This window comes from Athene cunicularia, assembly GCF_003259725.1.
Source record: "Athene cunicularia isolate RWA chromosome 3 unlocalized genomic scaffold, athCun1 chr3_part1, whole genome shotgun sequence".
Classification (NCBI taxonomy): domain Eukaryota; kingdom Metazoa; phylum Chordata; class Aves; order Strigiformes; family Strigidae; genus Athene; species Athene cunicularia.
The window spans coordinates 79,543,022-79,565,207 of NW_020799097.1; the positions used below are offsets into that span (position 1 = coordinate 79,543,022).

Consider the following 22,186-nt stretch of genomic DNA (forward strand, 5'->3'; position numbering starts at 1 on the left):
AAGCTGCCTACATATAACAAACACAGTTTGTGATTATTTTTTATATATTCTGCAGCTGGTTGTCAAAGTCAAGTGTATGGCCAGATTTTTGCCTCTCTTTCTTTTTTAGCTATGAAATATGTTGCATGAGGCCCCATTTCTTAAAAATAGCTTCTTTAATGTTGGTGAACAAAAGTTTTATTTGCCTTGTTTCTGGAAGAAGGCTTTGTTGTGTGCTGAAAACAAAAGCTGAACAGATATGGATCTCTTCTAATCTGTGTTGACAATAAATAGCCTTGAAGCCTTTCTCTCTTGAATTTCCACTCATAACTTACTTTTGTGAATATTGAAATACTTGATGCTTTTGCTCCCATTTTCTTCAAGCATGTGAAAACTTGTTTATTCTGCAGAAAGCAAAGTTATTTCTCAGATTTTGTTGGTGATAATAATGAATTGGGTGCATCAGACAGGAAATTGTTGAACTGTGTTGTTCTCCAGCTTCTCAGTCGGTCCTCTGTGTGGGGGTATGAGAGGTGGAGGCCACAAACTTCCTTCCCTTTTCTGACAATGGACAGAGCCTGACAACTGTCTCCTTCATCCTAGCTTCAAGTACACTTCAAATAACCATAGACATCAGCTCCTTGAAGCTTTGTATCCTCAAACCATGTCTTAGCCTATTTTATCCTTTGCTAGATCCCATGGAAGATCTCTTGAATGCGGGCAAAGCTCCTCAGACTTACTGGCTCTGAGGTGTGCTGGGCTGGGCAGCCCTGAGACACAGTGAGACATCCTTTAAAGAAGACAAATCTATGGTCTTTTTCTTTCAGAGAACTGCTCCTGCCTAACAAGTGTTTACTACTTCCAGCTTTTGAAATAATCTGTAAAGGTCTTAGATTTTGTCTCTGACAAGAGCTTTTTAATTAATAATTGGTACCAAAATACTGTTAATTTATTTCAGGAGCTTTTTGTCTGCCTAAACAGGAGGTTGAGATTGCAAGTTGAGGTGTCAAAAAGTGCAGTGGCTTTTGAGAGGACATCAGATTCTGTGAAGTGGGAAGCTGACTTGCTCTGTCCTGTAGGGAATGACATATCCCAGTGCACAACAATCCCACACCCTGACTCTGCCTTCCTCCTGCGGCTTTTCTGTCCCTCTGCGGACAGCTGTTTGTCAGCAGGGCTCACTTGCAGCAGTGGTGTCGTCACTCAGTTGAGGATGTGCGGGTAGCATTGAGTGAAGAGGTGTCCCTCCCGGTGCTGTCTACACTTGTCTCAAATATAGGAAAATAAAGAACTGGCTGTCTCGGATCCAGGACGAAGATGGGCTTGGCTTGCCCCCACATTTAAAACTCATCCACAGCTGGTTTGCATGTCCTGTAAATGCCGAGAACCTTTGAACTCCTTAGGTAAAACAACTGACAGCTGTGCCTGCATGTCTGGAACTTTAAGGTTCTGTGATGACATGTGGGAGTGTTACACTGTTTGCTGGACTTAATTTCTGTCCTTTACTGCTGTGGTTGAAGTCAAGTACTTATTTGTACAGACCCCATGTGGAGAGAAGGGTTACGGTTCTCTTGTGTGTGTGACTCAGCCCAGTGGCGCAGCTCCCCTGTCTGTCTTCCCTCCTGGACTGATTCCTGTCATGTGTGCTTCAGAAATGAAATGCCAGCTCCACTAGTTTCAGAGGCAAAGGATATGGTGCTAAAATGATTTTGAAATTATTTGACACTCACCTGCTGCGAGGCATCCCACGTAAGAGGTTCCCATGTGGTCAGCAGCACTCCACAGTGCAAATACTGATAGAAGAGATACTAAAAAGCAGACTTTTACTCCCTTTGTTTCCCTTACATGTTAATAAATATGAGTATCCTTTTCCTGGAAAGAGAGAACCTGGTATTACACTTGTGTTCTTGGCAAAAATTTCCTGTACCAAATCTCCTTTTTGGCCAGAATTTGTGGTCCAGCAGAGCCCAGGCCTTTCCTTTGAGTTGGTCTGTATCAACCCAGTTCTTTTTAAGAGCATGGGATCACCCTTGTGTATACCACAAATACTTTGCTTCTAGAAATCCTGAGTTTCACAGATGAGTAAGAGTTGGAGAATGACACGTATTCACGTTTAGGAGATGGTTTCAGACACTTCTAATTGTGATTTCATAGCCCTTGGTCAGCAAAATCTGCCTAGGGTGAAATAAGAGGAGAATGCTATCAGATGTCTGAGAAGTGTATTTCTGTAAAGGCAGAGCTCAGAAATAAAGAAAAGGGAAGTCATGGTAAGATGTGAGGTTCCTGTGTTAGCTTAAAACATTGTCTAGTTCTGTTATTCTTTGAACAACAGGAGAGTGAAACAAGCACTCCAGGTCTTGTCCTGTCCTCTCCTTCCTTGTGCATGGTTACTCCTGGCCTTTCTCCTTCCATCTGCTCTTCCAACTCCTGTTCCTTCCCTGATGTACTGGAGTGGCCAAGCAGTGGTATACTCAGGGTGGAGGGTGCAGCTCATTCCCTCTACCAGTGAGCACATCGAGTGTACAAGTGAGCCTCACCCACGGCTAGGAATAGAAGTGTGATTGTTTAGTTGCAAGTCACAAACAAATGTGAACAATTTTTTTTTTTTCCCACCCCTTCTTTTTTTGATATGGGTCACATGTTTTTCATGAGGGTATGCCGTGTATGAAAAGATTATTTAAATTTCTCAAATTGGGATTATTTTCAGAAAAATAACTTCTTAAAAAAGCTATTTCAGATCAGGATTTTAATCTGGGCATAAGGTGATTCTTTCAACAGTGCAGAATACTTATTTCAGACTGATTGTCACTGAAGTGGCATAATGATGTGTCTTGCCAGGGCTGGATCCAGCTGTGGCTTGGCCTGATGGATGTGCAGCTGTTTCGCTGTCACGTGACTGCCTGGTTGCGTACATGCTCTTTGGTCTGCGTAGGGGACAAAATGGGACTTTATTTCCCTAAGGCCCCCTCTCCTCTTGTTTCTGTCCCTGTATGTTGCTAGAGGCTACCAAAGAAAATGCCTAGTAAAAAACTGGAGACACAGTATGTTTTAAAGCTATTTGTAGAGAAACTGTTTTAAGAGGTTTAGACTAGGTAAACCTCTATACATTTTGGAGGTTAAATTGGTATACAATTGATATTTGACCCTCAGAGAACTTGCTTTCAGTCAGTCTTTAAATGTAGTCAGTGCCATCTCCAAGTAGTGCTCTTGCTTTTTAGCAAGTTCTGTGGTACTGGGTGTTATCCTTCCGGTAGTGCAGTGTAATGTTATCTGATGCTCCTGCACAGGTAAAGCTGCTCTTCTGATTTTTTGTCATTCTTTCATTTTATTTCAGGACATAACTTGGCAAGATGAACACTCGGCTCCATTCTCCTGGGAAACAAAGGTAAATATGTAGCAATTTTATTTTTAATGTTTGTTTGTCATTTGACACTGTTCCTTGTGCTTTTATATTATACTCATATTGAGACATGATAGACTAATATCACCTTTATTCTATGAGAGCTGTGCAAAGTGACCGTCCTGTAAATGAAACAAGATGGGTGCTCTTCAGTTTACAACAACAGAAACACAAAATGTACTTCATGGACTAATGTTCTGGCTTCAAGTGCAGCTGTAAAACTGATTCATTACAAATTACTTGATTTTTTTTGGTAAAATTTTAAACAACTTCCCATGTTGAGCAAGACCAGTGTCTCAGATGTTGTATAAACGTAAACCACATTTCACTTTTGAAGTCAGGAGTAGAGGAGCTAAGAAATGGGGTGAGAAAGGTCCAGTTATCTAGTAACTTCATTGAATTCTTTCTTAAAGCCTGTCTTATGCTTGATCTTTTTGTTGTGTACTAGAATGTAATGAAACTTGTTAACCTGGGGCTATGCTAAAAGCACTGTGATATTTTCTCTCCAAAAGGCAGCTCCTTCAAAAAATAATGTATTTTTCTGTGGTGCGTCGGTTTGGGGTTTGTTGTTGTTGGGTTTTTTTTCCCTTGCTTTACCTCTGGTATTTTGTTAAAGCATTATTTATGATGGGATTCTCATAAGGTTAACACAGAATGGGAGTTCATCTTTCTGAACCTGCAGTGTGAGGAAATATATTTGCACCATATTTATGGTGGGAAATCAAGTTTAATTCTTCTTGTTGAAGAAAGTCTCAAAGATATGAGAAACACATCTTATTGCCCTTCTCAACTGGGTATGGTGGGCATGTTAATTTAAACACATCTCAGACTTTGTGTTTTCTGGCTTTATCTGCCAGAGAAACCTGCTTCTCCCTTGTTTCTTCCATTTCTTGCCCTTTAACTGTGTAGATAATTGCATATGAGTTCATGAATATAATCTTAGCCTAACACGGAGTAATTATTTGGAAATGCCAGTGAATACTAAATTAATTCGATTGACCCTAGACGTGTTGTCAGCCTTCCCTGCTCAAGGTCACTGTCTGTAGCTAGCACTCCATCTGTGCTTTGCAGATGCTGATTAACCTATAACTTGATGTGACTCCTGGGTCCCTGCAGCCTACAGTGTTGCAGTTTAAGAGAAACCACTGCCAGTCTTCACTTGCCCTAAAACTCCCTTATAAAAGCTGTGGTGGTTCAGGAGCCAATGGAGGGTTTCCTGCAGTGGAAGCCTGGTAGCTCAGGCAAGCCCTCTTTCTTTCAGGACCCTTAGAAGAAGCATCCACTGGCTTTTAGTATAATACTAAAAGAGGCTTTTAGCATGCATGTACTTGAGTGAAGCTGTCAAGAAAAAGTAATGAGAAGAGTGTGGACCTCATTGACAATAAGGTGAAATAAATCCTGTGTTGGAGACAGCAGTGTTGTTTCCCTCGTACTTTTTGGTGCAAACCCTAAAACTTAGTTTTGAGAATGTGGCAGCTGTAATTGTATTTATAAGCTCTGCCTTGATAGGATTTTTAAATTCTGAATACTTGAACTTCCTGGAGATAGTGCTTCATGTAATGTACTGACTAGTGATCCATGAGGAGAAGCATCTGTGCTCAAATGGATTTTCTTTTTAATTGGTAGTTGTCTTTTCTTTTAAGTGCTTGTATGTCTAGTGGAGTGTTTTGCAACCCAGCCTGTGGTTTATCTGTTCCTGATTAAGATTGTTTTTACTATCCTCCTGGTGTCTCAAAATGAAGGACTGCAGTGGATGGGTGCTGTAGTTTTATGCTTTTCTGTAATGAATTGAGGATTGCAGAATGATACGGGAACACTCATGTGACTGCTGAAGAAAAGTGTCTCAGCTAATCAAACTGTGCTTCCCTCTTTCCCCCTACTCCCTCCTTACTGACCAGAGATAAAAGCTGTGCCTCAGCTGTACACTGAAAAGTTGCATGACCTTTTCCTTTAGCAAAACTCTACAGAGTCCATTTTGTCTGGCTTTATGGGGTGTGGGTTGGTTGGTCTATGTGGATTCTTCCTTTTGATTTTTTTTTCCCCAGTGCCTCATATTGTGTCAGTCTTTCAGCCAAATCCTTCAGCTGCTGAGCCTTCTGTTTGTAAAGGTGGAGATCTTGCTTCATGCTTACTCTTTGATCTCCTCCCTAACCAGTACTTTAATAAGATAATATTGGAAGGCAATTTCTCCATGAGGTACCAGCTGAGGAAAAAAATATCCTTGCCCAGTTGGTCCAGCGTGGGGAAACTGAAGAAACCTGAATGAGCTGTTTAATAAGGTTGACATATTGTAATGCACATTCAGTGTCTTGCGAACCAGATGTATTCCCACTGTTATTTCAGGCTGTCAGGCTCTTTCCATTCCATGAGCTCTACCCCATGATGGGATTCTTTTCCCTGATCTCCCTTTAATGCAGTTTTTGGTTTGGTTTTTTGCATGTTATTGCTGTGATAATGAAATTCCTTCGTTCTTTTGCAGCTTTGCGTGAATGTGCTCTGGCCTACCTGAGGAAGGGAATGTAGTGTTCACTGTCTGCTTTTGCAGAGAAGGAGAAAGTAGAGATGTAAATCAGTAAAAATCAAGAGTTTTTTGGTAGTTTTTTTTTTTGTTTTGGTTTTTTTTTTTAACATGGAGACTAAGAAAAAGTGACAAGATCAGTATTTGTAACTAACTACAGGAAAAATGAGAGGGTAGTGAGAAGAGTAGAGAAGAAGGGAGGATATATTTTCTGCAAGTCAGATCCTCTCTTAGCTGTTACAGTGATGCTAGTGGTGATTCCAGTTGATTAAATATGGACAAATTTCTTTCATGGTAGCTAGTGCAATGGATTTCCTAATTCCATGGCTCTCAAACTTATCCAGAGAATAGTGTACTAAATTGCTGTCATTTTGGGAAGAACATTGTTGAAGGGCTTGATAACCTTACTTCTGTCAAGAGTAAACTTTGTTCTCATTTTAAACATCATTCTCATTTTAAATGTGAGATATGGCTGAAGTCATTCCTATCGCAGCAAACACTTGCATTAATATCTCCACCATTTTTAGCTCTTTAATGTGTATTTAAAGTCTTACCTCTTCTTACATCTCTTCTTGTAGAAATACAGTGTAATTTACTGAGTTAGTTGTTAGACAGCATTTATAATACTAATATGATTAGTAGAAAACTAGAAGACTGTTTTCTCAGAAGGAAACTATTCGGTAAGGGTGTTCTCATGACACTACAAATATGCTGACATTTGAAAACTAGAGATTGAATTGGAGGTAGTGATTTGGTTCATGGGTGGAGCCCTCATGAACATAACACATCTGGAAATGTGGGTTACATTTTTAACTGGAGCTAAAGCCAGGTTTATGAATTTAGGGCACTCTATTTATGGCTTCAGGTTTAAGTGAGATCAAAGCTGACATTTTGGCTGAGTTTAGCCTTTGAGGTTTCTTGGTTTGTTTGAAGTAAAAATTTAGTGAAACTCAGCACGGACCCCAAGATATAAATGGAAAACAAGGATCATGCCTGGGTTTGGAAATAAAATTTCTCTGCAACTCTTCCTGAAGTCAGAACTTTCTGGTTTTGGTGTGTTTTTTTGTTATTTTTTTCAAAAATTAATTTAGTAGTGAGCAGAAAATATAATTCAGTCTGCCACTTCAGCTAACACACTGAATGCACAGAGCAGAATGGGAATAAGTTGGAATCTATTTCTAATTCATGATGTTAACTAAAACAGGTTTTGTTCCAAATGCTTAAAATTGACACATGCACATCTAAAAAATTTCTTGGTCTTGATACAGATAGAATAGTTGTGAAGGTAGCTTTAGAGAGTCCTTTCTATACTTTTTTTCTTTTTAAGTTCTGGCTTTTTAACTCCTTCAGCGCTCCTACTTTCAACAGGCCCTCAGATACTTGTTGAAATAGAAGCCTTCAAGGTGTGTTTAAAAACAAACAAACAAAAAAAGCAAAAAGAGACAGTCAAGCTTCAATCTCTTTAATAATCTGGTTGCTGCCTCCCTGTCTGAATTCCCTAATTATATTGCAACATAAGTGATCTAATCCCAGTGGTGATTTAGAAAGAAAAAAATTGTTGGACTTCTGAAAAATGTGGTTTACAAACTGTTTCCTTTATCTAAAACTAAAAGACAGTGTTCAATTTCCTTTTTACAAGTCCTAGTTGGTTTTCTGTTTGTTTCGGGAGGTTTTTTTTAAGTAGGAAGAAAGTGGCAGAAAATATTTTTTTTTTGTCTCCTTCCTTAGCAGCCTCATATTAGAATTGTTTGCTACAAACTACACTTCAGTGTGATTGTTTTTATCAAGCTGGCATAAATGACAGTGCTTCCTTGGAAGGAAAGAAGAGTGATGCCCAAGGTTTTGAGTTTTCCCTTCCCTTTTTGAAACTACACTACAGATATTTAAAACACTGCTGTAAGACTACTCTTGACTATTAGATCTTGAGCAAAAAACCCTCGGCTTGTGGTAATAGCAGCTGTGTTCAAGGTTTATTTTAATGTGCATGGCCAGATATTCTTGGCTAAGGATTCAACTATCTATATCAATCATTGGACAGTTGTTCTTGAGCATAAAATCTTGCACATATCATATACTGTCAGTATGACTTTGCTCAAGCTAACCAGTAACAGTGGCAGACTTGAATGCTGTTCATATCACCAAGGAGTAGGTCATGAAATTTCCTCCAAAGCTCCACACTACGTATCTTTGGCATTGTCCTTCTGTATGGACTAAAATTACTTATATTGCTTTTGAGTGCTTTGCTCTGTTTTTGCCCTCGCAATTGATTTCTGCTGATCTAAGGATTTCTTTCTGACTCTGAAAAGATCCTGAAAACAGCCACGGTGTGCACAGGAAAGAAAGCAAAAACTGCAACTACTTTGGGTCCCGTATTTATTTTGGATTTGTCCATTCAGCAAAGCAAAGTCATCTTCTAAATCATTTTAAGCTTGGCTTTCTTAACTCTGCATATATCAGACTGTTCTTAAAACAAGTTGCTTCTGACAGTGTTCTGCAGTTTTTGTCTCAACAATTTGGATTTTTCAGGGTGCCAAGCACAACAATTTGTTTTGGCTGTGTTTGCTTGACTGTTTAGTAAAATACTACACATTCCTGATGAGTGAATAAGATGCTTAAAAACCAAAAAGGTCCTGGGTTCTTTCTGGCCATCTTGTTTTTAATGTAGATTTATGAACTGAGACCTGATTTTTATACAGTATTATTAAATTACTACGTTTTTAGTGTGTGGTGCCTCTCTTTTAGAATACATTGTTTCCCATGAGTATATACAGCCATTATTACAATTTGGTGGATTATCTCTGCCTTGAGACTGAAGTTAGGTCTAAATTTTTAAATTCAATAAATAAAATTCCTAAATACCATAACATGGTCTTTTAAAGGAAAGATGGACACACAACTTCCTAAGACCTGCAATTTTTAATGTTACTTTATTTCTTAGACAGAAAGATGATCCAAGACCTAGACATCCTTTATTTTAACCTTTGCAGTGGTTTGGAACCAGAGGGATAAGACTGAAAACAACACAGAGGTTTTCTCTGCCTCAAAATACTGCTTCGTGCATACTCTCACATACACTCTCTCCTCCTCTCTCTCTTAATGTGTTGAGAATGACTTGTTCATGCTGTATCTTTAAAACACTGCTGCTGTTAATAGCTTTTATTTGGATTCTGATAACTTCTAGAAATTGCAGTTGGGACTGTACTAGCCTGTCTGTAAACTCTTGAGACTTTCTGGACTGATCAGTTCCCAGAAATACAGTTTTGACAAATGGAAGGAAAAAGAAAGTATTTTTATTTTATGCCTTAGATGGGGAATTAAAGTACAAGAAACTGCAGCTTATTCAAAGTCATATAAAATCTATGAAAGCAGCTGGGGACCAAAACTGTATCTCTAGAATCCCAAACCGCGCCTAAATGACAATTCACTTTTGACGATCAAATCTTACTGCAGAGTTCAGTGTTTGCTTCCCTAAGGTGACAGGTGATAAAGTGCCACAAGCACAGTTCTGCTGCTAAATGCTCAAGCACACAACTGCAGCTCACAGCAGCTCTGCCTAAGCACAAGGAAAGTGAACACACAGCGTGACCCCTTCCAGACTAGTTTCTACTATAAGTTTGACTGGGGCCAGGAGAGATGTGCATGCATCAAGATATTCTCATGGCTGGCAAACCTAAAGGAAAAGGAAATGTTTTTTAAACTGTCTTTTAAATGTCGTTTCCCTCCCTCTCCTGCTGACACAATCAATTGCCAATTTGCAATCACATGTAAGAAACTGAGAGCAGAACACTAATTAAACTAACATTTCCTGCTGCTCTGTTGGGTATTTGGGAGGGGTGTTTATAGTACTTTATTGCCAGTTTTGTGACTTGAAAGATATTGCATATTAATAATTTATTTCATCACCTATATTTCTTAGGTGTTCAGATGTCTTTAGTAACCTTGAAAGTCAAACAGAAGTGTTATTCTATTTTCATTGAAATGTGTAACTTGTCCACAGAAGTTCTTGGCTTCTTGAGCTAAATGCTAGAAGCCGAATTATACATCTGACTTCTCAGGGCTGTATTTACATCATGCTGAGATGCAGTGCTTTCAGAACCTGTCGGGGTAGTCTTGTCTTCTTAGCGTTCCTTGGGGGAGAAAGCAAACTCCCAAAGAAGTATTTTTATTCAGATTATTCTGGGTTGTGAACAGTTTGATCTCCAAGGCATTCCATGACACAAATATGCAATCTTAAATGTTAGGTGGTCCTGTCTTCTGAAATGGAAAGGTACACCCCTTGGTCTCTTTTCTAAAATGACAAAGAGGGCATCCTCTCCAGAACAGGCGTCCACGAGTGGATTGGAAAGGGTCCAACTGCCTGAAGTTGTGCTGTAGTGCCATGCTCTTTGCTGCTTCCAACCCAGACTTCTGAGCTGGTGTTTGGATCCCATAGGAAAGAATGTAAAACATGACCACAGGCAGTGGCTTTTGCTCCCCAGCTTGAGAACTTCCTGGGAGGCCTGGCTTTGCATGTCCATCTTGCTGCCACTGAAAGGCAAAGCCTTCATCTTGGTTTTCCTTTTTCTAATTTTTGTTCTAACAGACCCCTTCTTCCGCCCCATGAGTGTTTTTCCTGGATTCTGTTTCCAACAGTATTCTGGTGGATCTGGGGCTGTGATGGCCCCTCTGCCCTCTGGACATTGACCTTCCCTCTCTCTTGGGCTGAGGGGCTGAAGGAATCATTTTACTGAAACTGACTGCTGCTGTGGTGGCCTTTTAGCTACTGTCATCTCTAGTGTGAGCCCTGGGACAGTCTACTCAGAAAGAGGAAGACTGTTGGAGGATAGAAAGTAGCACTGTTTTAATTCCTACATGAAAAGGTTCTTAAGTCTTCCAAGATAGAATTATTTTTTTTTTTTTTTTTTTTAGCCCTTGGATATTGGAAAGTGGAAGTCTATTTTATATTTTATTGTGGTTTTTTTTAAGATGGGATTTTACAGTTCTGAAGTCTTAAAACATCTTAAAATTCAGGGTGGTAAATGTCTATTCAGTAGTATTGCCGAATGAGCTTAGGGAAATAAATCCCTTTATTTTAATATAGGGAATGGCAGTCACTGTAAATAACCCTCGACATCACTGCATCCATAGTTTGTTTATGCACAATTTATCTAAGGAAAAGTGTCCTGCTCTTAAGTTTATGTTATGATGACTTTTTTTTTTTTTTTTTTTTTTTTTTTTAAATAACATTGAAACACTAAGGTTTTTCCTATTAGTTTTTTTCAGGCAGGGTGTGGTGTTGAGTTGTTTGATAAGAGTATGTATCCTTGCACTCACCTTATTTTCGCTGAGCTATCACTACTTACAGCTTGTTTATGTTCTGCATCTTTTGATAACACTGTATATTCTTAATGAGAACACTGAACTTGGTGTTTTCTTGTCTATAACCTTGGAAAAATATCTAATGTATCTAGATCTTTTGAAAGATCAGATGTTAGTCCATGAATCAAATTACATGTAGTCAGCTGCTGACTGTTTAAAAAAAAAAAAAAGTTTTATAAATAATCAGTTGCTGAGTTAATATTTGCACTTTGATGAGAAGTTTCTGAATATTAAATACTAGGCATATGAGACCTGCTAGATCTATAATCCCTTTGAACTTCGCATGCACAGTAATATAGGACTCAAGATCAAACACTTCTAGTGAAAATGATATGCAACTAGGACTTGTTTGATATTCAGGCCTATAGATGCTATTGTGGTTTTATTTAGGAGGGTCCAAGTAATGAAGTAGAATGGGGAAAACATCACAAATCTGCAATGAACTTCAATATCTGCTACTGCTTGTAGCAAAAGCTAGTATTTGAAATGTTCTCTGAATTTTTAAAAAATTAGTCGGGCCCATAATGACAACAGCGTATCTCCGACAGTAAATACAATTTTTTATTTTTTTTCTTCTCCCTTGTTTGTTCCATTTTACAAATGAAAGTCTAGACATCAAGTTGTTCCTTTCTGGCACTTACTATGGTGCTGTGCTCCTAACTACAGTAACACTTGCATGTTTCTCTGAGTGAAATAAGACTTAACTTTCATTAGCTGAAAGAGTGTCCAGCTAGTTGACAATCAAGATCACTGAAGTGGTGGTAAGTAAAATGGTCATTTTGAAGTACTGTTCATTTTTGGGTGGCTTTTGCAAGATTTGGTTCATGCTATAACTGTGGTCAGTTGCTTCCTTGACCCAGTGTTACCTCTCAGAAATGAATACAGATATCTGCACTGCAAGTAAAAGCATAACAAGGTTCTGCAATAAGTGAAGAACTGGTCCTACTGGAGTTGTTAGTCTTCCTTCAAAGGGGCATTAGAATTGTAAAAACCACTTATCTACACATACCTGTAACGTCTAATCCTTTATCTTGGAAGTAGATGGAGTTGTAACTTGTTGCCAGCTATTTCAAAGACTATAATGGAAGATTGCCTTTTAAACGACACTGTAAAGCTTTTTTGCTTTATATTTTCATGTAAAACATCTTTGGCTTTCAAAATGCATCCACAACTGTTCTAATGTTTTAGTGTCGCTATTCTGATGTTTTAGTGCTGTGCATGCTAGGCACTGCTATCTTGGATGGCATTGAGTAATTCAAATGCTTTCTCTGACTCCTCTGCAGCAGATCTAGGACTTTTACATTTTCATGCAGATGACTTAAAAATTATTATTTTTATGTAGGTACAAATATAGATACTTATGGAGAAAATAGGTTAGCTTTGCTGTGGTGTCTACTGTCTGGGAGTTGCCTAGCCGTAGGCGTAGGTGTTATCTATGTGCATCAAGATCAGCAGTTCAAAACTGTGTCTTTGTGAAGGGCTTTGAAATACTGTTTTTCTTTAACCCTGAACAGAGCCAGATGGAGTTCAGCATTGCATCTCTGTCCATACAAGAACAAGGTGGTGCCCAGTTGCAAAATGAACAGAGGCAGCCTGTTAAAGGAGCACCTGGTGTCCAAGTCCCTAAATCTTCTCAGGCCAAGAAGACCCCTGGCTCCGATGGGTTGATAGCATCCAGAAAGGAAGAGGAGTCCTCCTTCTGGAAGATAAATGCAGAGCGCTCAAAGATTGAAGGAGACAAGTCTGAGTTCCAGTCCCTGACCCCCAGTCAGATCAAGTCTATGGAGAAAGGAGAGAAACCCCTTCCCTCTTTTTACAGACAGGAGTCTGCTCCAAAAGAGATGACAAAAGCTGAGAAGCCCAGCATAACTAAACCAGAAAAGCCTGTCACCCCCAGCCTACCTTCTGTATCTCTTGAATGGGAGAAACCTCGACCCACGCAACTCCCTACTAGTTCTCTAGATGACTTCTTTCTTCCTGACCCACCACAGGACCTGGCATCTTCTAGGACAAACAAGGAAGATACTGATGGTACTATACTTACAGATCCACAGATGCCTGGACAGGTAAGGACTGCTATATCCACTGTCCTTAGATTTTAAAACTGTATAGCATATTAAAATCTGACAAGGCTGCTCTGGAAGATTCGGTGCTCCATAAAGCATTAAGACATAGCTAAGCTTGCTGACTTTTCATCCAGCAAATTTAAAGAAGTCTATTTAACCAACCTGTTAACTGCTATTGTTTGTTTCAATCAATTATTTTTTTAATGTAGTAAAATGCATAGGATAAAGGCATCATTTAAATATAGTACCAGAAATGCTGACATGGCATCCGGTGGCTAACTGGCATCAAGCTACCTAACAGTTTGGGGTAAAGAGCTTGCTATATCAAATAAAAGAGTTGTTTGTTTTTTCTTTTCTTGAAACAGCAAAACACAATGGAAAAAAGTTTTTTGACTTGGAAAGTAGATAAACTAGACTCTAGGATACTTTACTGCTACACCCTGCATAACAGTGAATGGTGAACAAGTTTGTCAGCTGTTTTAAGTGGTAGCCCAACAGTCACTTCCCAGTGCTGGGGCAGCTGGGCTGCTTTCAAATGTGTTTTCTCTTAACGTCCAAAATGGAAATGGAATGAGCTTCCAGAATTAGCCTTCTCAATGTTTTGTTTAATAAAAAAACCCAAACAACCCAACAACAAATAATAACCTTAAGCAGCTCAATAGCCAGTTGAAGCTATTTAAAAGCAGATGCTGATCTGTGAGAAAAGAAAGGGAACAACAGGATATGACATGGTGAGGGAAAGAAAAGGAGGAGATCTGAAGCCTGAAAACTGAAGTAGAGGAGTGGTTCTTCAAACAGAGCTCTGCAGTTCTGTTTGGAATCTGTAGCACCACTCTGGCATAAGCCTGACATATTATTGTGCACCTTAAGCATGTCACATAGCTTTTTCTCTACCATATTTTCCAAACAGCGATTGTTTAAATTCCAGACAAGATGATGTAAGGTCAGAAAGATGCAGGATGAGGTCAAAACTTACAAGAGAAGTAAGCGGCAGCACTTAGGAGAGAACAATACTTAAGCCTCTTCAGTATTTGGAGCCCTATGTTACTTTGTTTCTGAAGCCAAGACATAATGCTTCCTCAGCTGTTTTGCCCACAAATTGTGACCACTGCAGTCCTTTAATTTTAGTTAAATAATTTATTATGATAGTTTTCCTAAAAATTAATGGTTTGTTACAGTTTTAATTCCTTTGTGAATGATTTCTAGCTAACTGAAAGTCTGAAAAGCCTGACTTTTTTGTCTCTGTGAGGAAAAAATCCTCCCATGTCAAAATGGAACAGAGTAGCAGAGAAGATAGTATGATAGAATTTTCTTTGTTTCCTCTTTTCTGGATTATCTTCCCTGTTCTGGGGAAGACAACCATGCTCTACGAAGAGAATCCAGAGACTCAGCTGTGTCCCTTGAATAGTCTTCCTGAACACTAAAATCATCTTAAATGTCATGGCTAAAAGTGCAGCACTGCAGGTGTGAGCATGTTCTTGACAGCCTAGTAAATAACTTGTTAACAAAGTTTGAACTGTGTAGTTTTCTGGAAACAACTAGCTGTCACTGCAACAGGCAATCCATTGCTCAAGTGATGCTTACATTCTGCGTTTGTTTCATTCTCTGCATTTCCCACTTTAGTCTTAAAAATTCATCTGTAGTAGTTTTGCCATGGGGAAAAAGTAACATTTTACCTGCAGACCACTACAAGAATTTTATTTTTATCTAGAATTGCCTTTTTGGTCATTGTATTTTTCTGTGTCTAGCGTTTTCTGGTATAGGATCTTAGGTATCCTAGAACAAGGTGAAGAGCTTGAAATACTGGCAGACAACACTGTGAACTTTCTTCTGTAGATAGGCACTCAAGTACTGAGTTTGTAATACCATAATTAACAACCACATCTTTTTTTTTTTCTTTTTTTCCTTGCAGACTAGTACAAGCAATGTTATCTTGAAGACTGGCTTTGATTTTCTAGACAACTGGTAAAAGATACTTCAGAATAGATCAAACCAATTTTGGGGAAGGAGTGGAGTATCTTTCTCCTTGTATGTTAATTTACTAGCATTTGTGTCTTTTTCTAGAAGTAACTTTCAAACTCTTAAATGTTGCCTTTGTATAAACTTTTGTAATACCATATGCATTTTTGTTTTTTAAAGAGTGATAGAAGTGTGGTTTCATTTGAATATTTTTTTAATATCTGTTACAATTTTTAGTAGCTACTGTATTGAGAGGATGGGAGAAGTTACCATACACATGTTAAAGAAATACAAATGAAAGTCTCCATATCCTAGAAATGGAACCTACAGGACCAGCTTGCTGTTTTCTATCAAAACCTTGCTAGCATGGCTTGTCAGAAATAGCATTGCACATGCAATGGTTCCAAATAAGCAAATAATTAATTCCATACTTCAGATGACTAGCAAAAACAGTATGAAAAATAAGCATACAGAAGAATTGCATTGATTTCTAGATTTCATTTAGTTCAAAAGTAACTTCTGTACTACTTATTTGAAAAAATTTTTCTTTTGAAGAGGGCAAAGGCATTGCCACAATGATGGATCCAAAGAAGCACTGTGTTTGTACACTACAAATCTGCTAAAATAACATGAGTGTTAGAAAAATGACCTGGGAAAATGACAGATGTTTCTGGTCTTTGGATTAAAGTCGTTGGGTGTGTGGAGTGGATGGGACAACACCTAATGAATGGAAGAAACTGTCTTCAGGGAACACAAGCCTGATGATTTCACTGCCTCCTTACTAGGGCATAACTCTTGATAATCGTAGTGCTGAAAGTACAGCACTGGGAATTGCTGGAGTATAGATAGCCTTTGTGTCAGGAAACCACTGTGTTTATGGGAGGTCATAGCAGTATAAGGCTTCGTCATTTTTTAAGCAGCTTATCGTCTCAAGGACTCATCAACTTTGGTGCTTTTTCCTCCTTGTGGGTACATTCTCTTCAGCATTAAGCATCTGAGTTACATTTTTTCCTGAGATGCAGAGAGGTGTCTCAAGGTGGCCCTCAGCAGACTTGCCTCCAGTTCTGCTTTCAAATGATCTTTGTTTGGTGTTTAAAATGTAGAGAACAAGACTAGCTGTTGTTTGAATCTGTCGTCTCTGAAATGCAGCATGATTTACACACTGACTCTCACTGTGTTTACCTCACCTTGAAGCCTTAATTCCCCCTGCGCACAGCCAGTGACTGGTCTGCTCCAATGCCAAAGGTTTGACCTTCCCCTTTACCTCAGCAATAGTCCCACAGCATTTGTTTGGGGTAGAAGGCAAAACACAGGTCTCTAATGGGGCTAATGGGTCCCAGCCAAGGCTGTAAGAAGGTCACCATCTCCCAGACCATAATTGTGCTAGGCTTCTCATGGATTAGCACTTGACATTTGGTTCAGTGCCAGGGGCAGTTAAATGTGCAGAATTGGATGCTGCAGGATTTTCTTCTGCTTGTTACAGGAAGGGTTTGAGATGTCCTGGAAGAATCCTTGCCTCTAATTGGTGTGCTGCTTGCTCTGAACAAGCAGAGGATGCTGATAGAGCATTAAAACTTGTTGATCGAGGAAAATGCTGTAAGCTACCCCCTTTCCTCTCGCCCCCTGCAAAACAAAATGAGAAGTAGAACCACCAAGCCCCAAACCTCCATTTTTTATAGTGTTTTCTTAAAAGGTTTCTTAGCTGAAGGGGAAGATTGCCACAGAGTATAACTGAGTGCGTAGCCTTATTTATAGACTTCTGGAAGTTTCTTTACATGCTTCCTGAGATGTACAAACTCCGGGAATTCATGGATATTGTCTCTGCATTCAGCAGTTCAGGAAATACTTGTTTCTACCAGCCTGGACTTTACTGCTGGTTTGCTACAAGCTTCCAGCATTAATATAGCTTAGAACAACTTTAGCATGAATTCTTTAGATGTGTATTAGTATTGACTTGCACCTTCTTTTCGAAGCTGACTTAACCCTGGAGTTTACAGTTACCAGTGAGTCTAATTTTCTGTACATTCAGCTGCTGAAAAGTTAAAAATCCAACGTGAAGATGCGCATTCTAGTCTTACTTTGATATGGAGAGATTCAAAAGCAAAGCCTCCTACTGTTGAGGAGTGTTATTTTAAACCTCTGCTAAACACCTTAAAGCTTCTTAGGGAAGAACCTGGGCTGCCTGTCTCTTCCATCGGCTAACTCGACCCTAATACACATTGGGACCAGCTGGTAGAACATGCTGCAGAACTTTTTACTTATCCTGGTAGGTTTTTCCTGTGCTTTGACAAGAGTTGATGCTCCTTCTTTCTTTAATATGTTTTTATTAAACATTCTTACAAAAAAAAATTGTACCTGGTCACATTTTATATTAACAATGTTTTAATAAAGTCACTTTAAATAGAACATTCAAGACTTTTGTTCTGCTTTGTGTAGTGTCCTCTATACTCCGCTTTCCTCAGTGCCATTGGAGCTGTTTGGGGCATCTTGAATCTGCCCGAGAGGCAGCCAAGAATGATCTGGTCTAGAATTTCGAAACTTGATTTTTTCAGATAACACTGCAACTGTTTTTCAACTTTTAAGTGAGGCTGTTTGGGGAAATATTTCTGCTTTATCATTTTTTCTGACAGCTGGGGATGGGATGAGATTGGGGACTTTTTCTAGAGACTAAAATCTATTTGTACTTCACTGTAATAGTCTTAAACCTAACACAATATCTTCAGGTAATCCAAAGCAGTATCTGGATCAGTACTGCAGGAGCAATTTGAAAACTGGCTGTCAGGTTTTATACTTCAGTTGAATTTCTACCAACAGCTAAAAAGGCATTGAAAAAGAACTTGGTTTGGAGAGACTCGATGGCCATTTAAGGGGTGGTATTCCAATGATATTTAGGACCTGGCCTACACATAGTTTGCCTCAGTCTTGTTTAAGCACTGTCTTAACTTTTGGAAGTCCTCACTAATAACGGCAAATCCACATCATCTGGGTGTTGTCTTGGCACATGGAGTCAGCAGGTCTCATGACTGAGCAAAGGCTTGTAAGGGCAGAGTAGAAAATGCTGCAGCTGCCTGCCGAAGGATATCAATCAATTTATTGGTGACTTCAGTCATAGCTGCTGAGGTTCTTCTTTGAGGTCATAGCTGTGGGTGCTGGAGCAGGCAGAGTCCTGTTCATTGCTCAGCAACAGCATCCTCCAAGGAGTTCACAAGTCATGTCCCTGAGATACAAACCTGACTTTGTCGGCATTATTAACAGACAGGCCCCCAGGCTTTGCTGTCCAAGTTTGCCTGTGACCCACTTGAATCAGTATGTTCTTGATACTGTGAGGACAAAGCTGTAATCTGGCTGTCCCACATTTATGAGTTAATGCCAGTGAAAGCCTTTACAGGACAGGTAAGCCCGGCACACCTGATTCTTCTCAACGGTACACTTTCTACATTTCTATTGAAAATGTCTGTTACTGTTTCATTTTTGCAAGTGGATTTTACACCTCAATGCAGAATATAACCAAGTAGTTCACAACAAGGATCTACATCTTCCGTCTGACCTCCCATCATCTGGGGAGCTTTGACAGCACCCTCTAGAGTCAATGAAGGTGAGGTGGGTGATGATCACAAGATTTGTTTGCATCCCTCATCCAGCAGTTCCCCAGTGTTACTGAACAGCACTCAAAGGATGCTGATCTGAGACCAAGTTTATTCCATCCTAATGGGGCAGAGAAGAAAATCTCACAATGACTTCATCCCTCTCCTTCAACAGACCCTCTGTCCCCAAAGATCCTCTTCCCAGGGGCATTGCTCCTTCCTGTTCTCTTCCCTGCTGCTCAAGGTGAAGATGCCAAGGGACAGTCCATAGCTAACCCTGTTCCTCACCAGCAGCCTGATTTTCTTGCCAGGGCAAGTTCATGTGTTCAGCACAGTAGAGGTGCCTTCTCTTAGGGCAGCTGCTGGGTGGACAACTGCCATTATTACCCCTGAGCCAGGCTCGGCTGAAGCCAGGCAGCCGTGTCTCTACTCATCTTCAACCCAACACGTTACTTTTAAAGCTTACCTTTAAAGCTTACCTGGGGCAAAAGATTCCATTAGGCAGCCTCTAAGTCACAGCATTTATTGCCTAGTTGCCTAATGGTTGTGAAACTTGGACCTCACACAGGACCAAGATACAGGCCTTAAATGCTTTTGGCAGGTCAGGGTTTTACAGGGATGCCAACAAGTCAGAAAACATGTAGCTGGTCTGAAAATAGCTTACTGCAGTTTTCCTATAATGCTTGTCTCCAAAACAAATGAGGGAATGAAAAAAAAAATGGTTAGGGAAGGGAAAGAGTCTTCTGTGGGTTTTGGATGGTTCAGTGATTTCAGTGACCAACGAGAAGTTCACACAAGTGCCTGACCTCAGCCTTAGCTTCCCTTCTTACCAGAAGTGGCAAGAGTGCCAGCAACCCTGAAGTTCAGATGACCATTCATCTCTGGGGCTTTTTCTCTAAAGTTCAATAACCAGAGTGAAGGCAGGCTTTGAAAATTTCCCACTTGCAGCTAGATACAAAGTATGTTACAAGGCTTGTTTTTGTAGCTGTAAAATGCCAGCTGCTATGAAAAGATGCAGTGCCATGCAGCATCGCAATGGAGACGGGAGCAGAAAGAACAGTGGCAGAAGAAGGAACAAAGTTCAAATGGGAGGGGAAAATTCACCACGTGGGTCCTCTCCACCCTGACATTTCCTGGCTACGTGAGCTGAAGCACTGACTCCACTTAGCTTGGTGGCAAAATTCATTTTGACTTGTAGGAAGCGTGGACTTTATTACAGCTGTTTGTTATTAAAAGGTTGATTGAACACCCCACTCTTCTTGCCACATTTTTCAGAGCTTACATCTGCCAAGAGGAAAATTCTGGTGTGTGCTTATAAGCTTGTTTAAGAAACTCTGCTCTGGCCCTTGCATTTTACCAAATGCTTTGGCTTCCACCCCTGTTTGGCTGCAGCTCAGTTCCTCCAGAGCAAATGCTTGGAGCCAGTAATTACAGCTTTTTTTTTCTCTTCTCCATCGTGGAGAAACCGAGCTGCTGCCAATGATTCAGGGCACCTAGGAGCTCCCACCAGGCTGGCAGCAGTGCAGGCAGCAACCAGCAGCTGCTGGAGGGACTGAGCTGCTGCCAGCTGCTGCCCAGGGCTGCACTGCTGCCTCCAAGCCCTTCAACAGTCCTATGACCTGCAGTCTGAGACACACTGAGCTGGCTCCAGAAACTGAGTCTGGCCAAAGTCACAGCAAAAGTACCAATCGATGAGAGTTTCTTGGCCCACTGCTCTGCCAACACAGGACTACTGCTTATTGCTTGTCCTCTGTTTTGTCCTCCTCCCTGGCTCTTATCTCACTGAGAGAATGGTCTTGCTGTCACTGAAGGTCATGCAGTGCCTTACTAGCAAGAAGATGTAAAGTTGCAAAACATTTTAGTAACATAGCAAGGTGTCAGGTACTTGCTTTCACTGGGGCACACGTGGCATATTAAATTTCAGGCGTATCTTGGCTGCATTTCCTCCAGAAACCACTAAAAGGAGTTGAGGAAGGAGGAGAAAAATCCCAGATCAAACCATTTTGAGTGCCCAGTCTTTGGTCAAGTTGTACCATATCTCTATTACCAGCCTTGACCCAAGCTTTAGTTCAACCCATTAATTGTGGTATCAACTCAACTGACTGTGTGGAAATCCAACAACAGCCTCAGGGAAGCTCCTCACCACTAAGATTTCACCAGTAATGTTGCAGGAGCACAGATGACTAAGAACAAGCTCAGCAAACAGCAGTGTACACTGCTGTATGGTCTTTCCACCAACGGGTTCAACACCAGTGCTGGCTGGGAACAAGCAAAGCTTTCTCATGACTTAGATTAATCAGCTTCTGCCCTGTAGCCCCATACATTCCCTCATCATCGACGTGTCCAGCTCCTCTCTGACAGGAATGATATTTTCTCCCCTCATTCTCAGCATGGCAGGAACTTGCCCAAGCACCAAACCAGATCCCTTAGGCCTACAGTTATGGTCCAGTGACTGAGACCTGTCCCTGCCCAGACAGTCATTAGTCTAGGTCATTTCTATCAGACAGCTGTCTGGTGTGGGTTATCTGGGCTCTCCATGGCTCTAGGAGGGCAGTTGGTGTTGAGGATGGAGCAGGAACCAGGAGCTGGCAAGGTGGGTACTAGCTCGCCTGCCTCCAACCTAGCCTGCTCCAGCACTGGGCTTGCCCTTTTAAAGACAGGTTTCCGCTCCCAGGCTGCCGGCTCGCTCCCCAGCAGCATGGTTTGTTATTGCAGAAGCAGCTGAGCAAAAGGCCCCATGCCAGGACAGGATGCTTTCCCTTCGAGGCATTTAGCTGTCAGCAGCATGTAAGCCAGGCACCAGAACCCCTCTGCAGCCCACCGGTGCGATCCTCAGTGCAGAAACGCATTTCACCTCGACCTGTTATCTGCTCCCCAATTTTCTGCCTTCCTGCCAAAGCCCCCACTCCTGCAGCAAGCACCACAGTGGCCAGGTCACAGGAAGGCTTCCCCAGTTACAGCAAAGTCTCCTAAAACGCTCAGTTTAAAACTCCCTGTGCAAACTTCTCACGCATGCCTGGAAAATCAGGCACAGAAGTATTTGCAAAGCATGGCCATTATGAGACCGCTGCATTTTTGTGGGCATTCTTTGAATATGTTATTTTTGTCTCTCTCGACATCTTTTTTTTCCACCCTAAAGGGTGCAGAGCCCTGAGATGTGCAGAGCCAGCTCTTGGTCCCTTTGCTGGCATCAGCCCAGAGATAGTCACCGGGGACCACAAAGTCACCAGCCTCCCACTGCCCTTTCTTCACACCGAAGCCCAGCTCTTTTCACACTCCAGCACTGTTCCCTTAAGTCAAATGACTTTTACCAGTGTAGAGC

General features: G+C 40.7%; 1 protein-coding gene across 1 annotated transcript; it reads left to right on the forward strand.

The window, feature by feature from the left end:
• Positions 1 to 2,769: 2,769 nt before the first annotated feature.
• On the forward strand, positions 2,770 to 17,686 carry C3H1orf198 (chromosome 3 C1orf198 homolog). Its single transcript, XM_026845810.1, has 3 exons — positions 2,770 to 3,364; positions 12,770 to 13,321; positions 15,234 to 17,686. The coding sequence occupies exons 2-3, from the start codon at positions 12,776 to 12,778 to the stop codon at positions 15,288 to 15,290; spliced, it is 603 nt and encodes a 200-aa protein (XP_026701611.1). The 5' UTR covers positions 2,770 to 3,364; positions 12,770 to 12,775; the 3' UTR covers positions 15,291 to 17,686.
• Positions 17,687 to 22,186: the final 4,500 nt, after the last annotated feature.

What these genes read in the sequence shown, in the direction of transcription:
- C3H1orf198 (XM_026845810.1), top strand. Translation starts at nt 12,776, where the DNA reads ATGGAGTTCAGCATTGCATCTCTGTCCATACAAGAACAAGGTGGTGCC. An exon ending in ATCCACAGATGCCTGGACAG is followed by an intron (nt 13,322 to 15,233) that starts GTAAGGACTGCT and finishes TTTTCCTTGCAG; the next exon opens with ACTAGTACAAGCAATGTTAT.